This window comes from Ceratina calcarata, unplaced genomic scaffold (genome assembly GCF_001652005.2).
Source record: "Ceratina calcarata isolate Rehan_Ccalc_2016 unplaced genomic scaffold, ASM165200v1 scaffold206.2, whole genome shotgun sequence".
NCBI lineage: Eukaryota > Metazoa > Arthropoda > Insecta > Hymenoptera > Apidae > Ceratina > Ceratina calcarata.
In genome coordinates, this window is record NW_017142244.1 from 14,563 (window position 1) to 21,357 (window position 6,795).

General features: G+C 40.5%; 1 protein-coding gene across 2 annotated transcripts in view; it reads left to right on the top strand.

Moving 5' to 3' along the window:
* The window catches only part of LOC108622130 (photoreceptor-specific nuclear receptor), a 26,244-nt gene that overhangs the window by 8,390 nt on the left and 11,059 nt on the right, over positions 1 to 6,795 (top strand). Inside the window, exons 4-5 of one of the 2 annotated variants that reach the window (XM_018019809.2) lie at positions 2,232 to 2,335; positions 2,637 to 2,669. In XM_018019809.2, the coding sequence (XP_017875298.1) occupies positions 2,232 to 2,335; positions 2,637 to 2,669 (137 nt within the window). The remainder of the gene's footprint in view (positions 1 to 2,231; positions 2,336 to 2,636; positions 2,670 to 6,795) is intronic. The other variant, XM_018019810.2, reaches the window with a different exon arrangement.

Below are 6,795 nucleotides of genomic sequence, written 5' to 3' on the forward strand. Positions count from 1 at the left end.
ATTACAAGCAAAATATTAATTTTGACATTATCAATTAATCTGACCATTGATAATCTTATAAGCAAGAGAAATACATACTTAAAGCATTCCCTTCCCTGTTTCCTACTCTGCTTAATTTAGATTAGACGAGAGTCATAGTTGTGATAAGTAAATAGATAGGTTTGTGATAATCCCATTTTTAAAAATGGAGCACAAACTTTTACACTGATCTAATGTTATACACCGGATCGAAGATCGACCATACGCGACACGTGTTGCCTCGACTCAACAGCGGGTTCCATTCAACCAACTTTTTCCATTCTTCGCTATCAATTCTTGTCGAATGACCATAACGCGGTAAAGAGTGAAGAGCCTTCGCACAGATAACCAATTACTCGAATAGGGGAGCAGACCGCGACAGATGCGACCCGAGGTGATGCGCCACGCCGAGCCGCGCATCGACCATGGACGGATTAAAGTCCAACTTCACGGATCGGTTAGATGCAATTAAGTGGATCGTACACGACACAGATTGCGTGGAAAGTTCGCACCAACTCCCACCGGGCCGATACTTGAATCTTGCGCGGAGTGGATCAAGCGTTCGCCTTATTATGAACGATAAAAGAGTGATTCTTCTGGACGAAGTCTTTAGCGACAGACTACCATTGAAATCGGAAACAGATGCAAGGTACTAACACGTACAAAAATTGAATATCTGTATGAATCATCTTGTCATCAAGAAAATTGAAATTTTCCAATTTAAGTGACATTCAGCCACGGTATTCATTACATTTTTCTGATTCTCCACATCTGTTGTCTTGTTCATTAAGTAATTTAGTAAAACTTGTTAATCCTTGACGAATTTCCGGATGTCGCCTAAGAGATTGAGTCATTAAATCATCCGTAGCCGCGATCTTCGGGCTAACAGGGAGCACATGTTTCCGGTAACTCGATGAAGCAAACAATGCCGGTTGGTAGTAGAATAGAGAGATGCGTAAATAAATGTATGATGTGGTTCTGAAGGGTGAATGCCGCGGACGGCCGAGGGTGTGTTGTAACCCCCGCGATGCACGGGGGCCAGATACGACACAGCGGAGGCTCGCTGGGGTGTGAACGCAAATCAATTTGCGAGTGGAACCCCGCTGGCAGGGCAGCACGCAGGCACCCTTCGATGCCCTTCGTGTTACACCGCCTCGGGACAAGATAGTTCCAGGACACGGTAGCGTCGTTTCGTCACGCCGCTGGATCAGACCACCGCGTCGTGCCGTCTCCTTGTGAGTGACGTTAGTTAAAATCGCGCTAACAGAGAACTGAGAATCGATCGAACGCCCCGATCAAGCCCCCAGCTATTACCATCGAATTACTAATGTACACACCTTTTTTCATTCATGGCGAGGCATGGGAAAATCAGAAGTGTTTGACTTCAGCCTGGTTGATTACCGATAGGATAAAGAACTTTCATCTAAATTCAAGTACGTGTAAAGTCAATTAAATTGTTTATTAACTGCTAAAAGAAAGGAAAAACATACGTTCAGTAAAATGTATAGTGTTCGATTTCAATAAATAATATAAATTTAAAAGGAAAGCTGTTTGCGAAGAGAAGATCGAAAGTACAGCATGTGACAAGTTGGCACGATAACTGAAACGAACTCTATGCGTTAATTTCCACGTCGTGAAGCGGGATAAAGATGGAAAGAGGAAGCCAGCCGACTGTCTCCCCTAAGAAACGCAGCATTGTGAGACTGCCGCGGGATTGGATGAAATTAAGAGGGATGAGAGGAAAGTACGTGACCCCGAGCGGTCGCCTCTTTACGTTAGTCAGCTCGAAAGGATAACCAGGTTAACTGAACAATGAAAGTAATCGAATTTAACGCCACCTCCTGAGTGCGCGGCCAGGATTTCCGGCGAACGCGCTCGAAATTTGTCGCCTTTTCGAAAGGGACAACAATCACCAAATTACGGTGATCGTCGATGAAACGTCATTGCCAAGGATCGATTGATCTCGACAGCGAGAAGAACTCGAATCTTTTGTCATATGGAGAAAATATACTATTAAGTGTATTGTTGAATTTTATTATGAAAGGAATTATGTTCAATGAAATTATTTAAATGATGTTAAATTAAATGTGTGTTTTAATAAATTTATAGATATTCTTCGCTATTCTTTCATCTAGATTAATGTCACACGATGTTCTTGGAAGGTTCTTCATCATCAGGACATTCTTATATGTTTGGAAAAATTTTATGTTCAGATGTCAAGCTGGTACTGGGAGATGTATCGTGGACAAAGCTCACCGAAATCAGTGTCAAGCGTGCCGTTTGAAGAAATGTATGCAGATGGGAATGAATAAAGACGGTGAGTAAATTGAAATGAACATCGGAGAAAATGTTTATCATGTACTTCCTTTACTGTCGTGATTTACTTCGTTCCATACATACGTTTTATTGTATTTCTTATATTCCTTATTGTTTATTAACTTGGGGATATGGATAAATGATGAATTCTGTAAACCGTATGATTTTTGTTTTCGTCAGAAAATCCTTAATAAAGCCGTACGAAAGATTAAAATACGATGCAAAATATTATATTTGTTTAAATTGTGCTTGAGAGAAATTTGTTCTAAACAGAAACAATCTTTTTTTGTTACGTTTTAAAGAACATGTCTATTCCACTTCATGGATGCTGCATGGTGAGCATAAAAATTACCTTTTTTATAAAGTAATTCAATTCTATAATCAACATTAATGAGACTATACATATTTGTATAATAGAAAGCATCCATGTTTTACCCGAAATATCAAACGAAATGCATACCAGTAAACTTAGCTTCTGAATTTAATAATTCCAGATAATTGTTGCACAATATTTAAAGGAATACCTATACATATACATGAATATATCCTGCCATGTGCAAAGGAAATAAAAAAAAATGTATTACTTGCTTACCTCAAATACCCTCATATGTATATTCAACCCGTTTTGTATAAAATCACATTATGTAGGTCTTCCTCGAGATTCAATGAACAATCGTCAAGGAATAAATTCAATTTTCATCCTAATATCCTATACAATAAATTGTTATATGTTAGGTATAAATGCGAGAGTCTAGATTATCATTCAATCACGCAAAAAGTACTGCACGGATTGAGTTGAAATTTTGCACGTATATCTTTCATGCCTGATTGACTCATGGGGATGTTTACGTGTTCGTTTAAGCAAATTATTTAAAAAATTACGTTTCTCAACATACGATTGCATGAATGGATTCTACAGGAAAAATGATGAAGAATATTTTTATCCAAAATGTTTGTTAAAAATAAAGAACGTTGCGTACGAAGTATAGCATAATAGATAATTAACATTTTCTTCTTGATTCTTCCTATAAAATCCATTCGTGCAATTGAATGTAAAGAAAGTGTAATTTCTTAAGAACAGTCTTATTTATTTAAGTCTACAGGCTGCTTCAGGTAAACTCAATGTTTTATAAACAATTTCTTAAAAAAGATCTGAGAAAAAAATACTTTTTATAGTCTCTGTACTTCCATGTAGTGACTTGAGAAACAATGGAGGTAAAACTCGTAAGTGAAACCGCGACGTGGAATTCTGGACAATTATAAATTCACTACTGACACTATTTGAAAAAAATATCATATGAAAAGCTTGCCACCTTAACTAAGAAGAAGAACGTCTAAAAGACAATAGGCGGTGTGGTTCCCGGGCCACAAGTTATCGATACATCAGATTACCCGTTTCCACAGGTAAACCCGCATTGTGGGAATCAATCAACGCTCGTGTCTCCTCTTCCCCCGGGAAGAGCGCAATTCGAGCGAGGGTCCTTTATGTTCGCGACATAAATAACTGGATAAAGCCGGGGCGAGGCGGCGCGCACGGGGTGGCGAGGTTCGCTTCACCGGCACCGTTCGATTCAACTCTTAATGCCTCTCAACTAGCGTACTGGCGCACCTGCCACGGCAAAAGAGCATTTCTCCCTTTTTTTTTTTTCATCATTGTCCCTCCTCTCGTTTTCCCTTTTTCCCTCGTAGTATTGGATCGCGATAGGCGTCGACGACGCGACGTCCCGGTGGAAACTTGTTTCCGCGGAGTACAACAACTTTCTTATTGCCGAACTCGACGTCGTAAGAAGAAATACTTCCAATTGGATCTCTGTTCCCTTGGCGACCGGGAACGACGACGTTTCTATGGAACGTCGACCGTTTCCACGAGAAATTAGATTGCTCAGCATCGAGAGTTACGTTCCGCGACGAGGACAAAGATTTTACGCAAACTTTTACGATTCCATTAGTAATCCAACTTGCTGGTATTTTTTTTTTGCAACGACAGATATATGTAGAAGTCGTTGAAGTTTGATTAAAATCAGTTATGAATCTTTCTTTGTCTAAATGTCTCCCTTGATGTTACTGTTCTGTGAGTAATGTGAATGCGTTTCATGGTGAACATTGTTTTATCTCGTTAGAGTCCGTTCGAACGATGCGGATTTTTAATCGATTCGTTTTACTGGACTGATAATAACCAAAGGCAGCGTGCATATATTTTTGTATTTGCATTAAAATCTTTTCTTCTTCCCTCCTAAATTATTTGAAATTTGATTAAAACAACGTTCGATTAGTTATTATTCTACATAAATTTTACTAGATTGCAAAAAGCGTATCCTAACAGAAAATGAGGTCACTGTTTTACTTGTCATACTAAGTAAGTAATATCAGAATCATCATTATCGCGTGCAATGAGAGTCGCGTTTGCAAAGCGGCGAAACGTGGAACGCGCTGCGGCGACATCGCCGCATGCAGTGCGGTGTGGTTCGCCTTGGTAGGCCAAGCTACGTCAGGCCCCATAAACACCGCGGTCGTTAGCGCGGTCGCGTGGCCGTTGCCAAGCCCCGAAGGGTTAATTGGGGGAAATAAACGTATGCAACATGCGACCGTTCCTCGTACGCAAAAATCCGCGCGCTCATCCCGTTGCCAGTTTCGCCCTTTCTCGCGTCCGTCCAAAGTCCAAGGGATGAACGTACGCGTCTGACGAGGAATTCACAGCGGTTGACGGGCAGAGGAAAAGACCGCGCGAATCGTGTCATGCATAACGACGGGCGAGAGGCAGAGATAGGGATAGAAAAAGCGGAAGACGCAAAGTGAAAAAGGGAGGCAGACCTCCCACGGTGAGCTTCACGCAAATGAGAGTGAAACGATCTGTAAAAGGGCGTTTATCTCTCCCGGTGTGAAACTGCACGGTAGAAACGCAGACACGCTGGGAAGGGTTCGGACGGGCTGGTTAGAAGCCTCTATCGAGCGAGAGGAGAATTAACGATTGTAATTTGCTTGGAATTGCGACAGAAGAACATTGTTTTCTCTTTATGTCAATGAAAGGACTGGAATGGACGAGTCATGAATTGATTGCTCCAACTTTAAGCTGTGAATTTTTCAGACAGCACAAACGTAAACCTTTTTATTCAAAGTTTAGAATGAATTTCTAACACATAATGCTGCCAGAAAATGCACAATCTCCAACTACATATTAAAAAAGATATTAAAAAGTCATAAAGTGATGTTACACGGGCAAAAGGAAGAGAAGCGGAAAGGGGCTTGTGAAAATAACCGGACTGAAGAATTAAAAAGACAAAAGGGAAAGCGCGCGTGTTACACGCGCGAACAAGAAAAATTTCCCGGGGACGCGACCTGCGCGGCGCGGCGGAACAACGTTTATCTTCTCCTCCGGCAGGGTAAACGGTAGAAAAAGTGAGAGAGCGAGCACGAGGCGAGGGAAAGAAGCTCTCGGGATCGGGATAAACGAGGACAAAGAACGGGAGAGATGCAAAAGGCTTGACGAAGTTGGAGGATCCTATTAAGCCGCTCAGCAGGCAGCACAGCGCGTAGGTAAAGCGAGCCGCGGCACGCTTTTTATTATTACGAAATTACTGTGCACCCGTGCCGCGCTAAAAGGGAAGCTGAAAAAAAAATTCTGCTCACCATTACACACCACTGACTACCATAATCGCGGCGCTATTAACAAGAGTGTCATGAACTCCTTTGCTTGTGGACGCAACCGTTATAACTTTTACGGAATCGAAGATTTGAGAGGCCAATTTTTTAAAGACAATGTCATCTTTATCGCCTTTTTTAGCAATATATTAATATGCGTCATTGTCAATTTCATATGAAATTTTAATAGACCGTATCTCATTCGTGTTATATAACACTAATGAAATCCAGAATTAATTTGTAAAACGGTGATCGATGAAATAAAATTGTCAATTCCAAAGGAAGGACAGATAAGAAATATTACACTTCATGGGCTACAGGAAATAAAGATATTTCAGAACGAGATTCTCTCCCGTTAGCTGTCTGTGAATAGAAGTTATCGTACGGCAATATGTACAAACAATAAACGTGGCTGATTTCTGCACGTCTGTTAAATTCAAGCTTGTCAGTCGCAGGCCGCTGGCGTGATATAACTGTGCGTTACGTGAGTTTGACGAGGGGGTGGTGGCCGAGCGTTTGTTCCCCGATTAATCTGGCAAGATTCATCGAACCAGTCAACTTCGCTAATATTTTTCAATAAGTAAGAAACTCTACGGGGGGGGATGAATATTCCCTCAACGATTGCCTCATTTAATTCTCCCCGAAGAGAAACTTTGTTTCTGGATTTGCGTCATTATCGAATGTAATAAATTTCTTATTCTGTCTTCAAATTATTTATAATCTGTATTTTTCATTATTATTTTAAATAATATTGGAAAATTATCTTGACTTTTTATTAATCTGCAATTTTTGACATTTTCTTATTGGAAATTCTTAAATAAA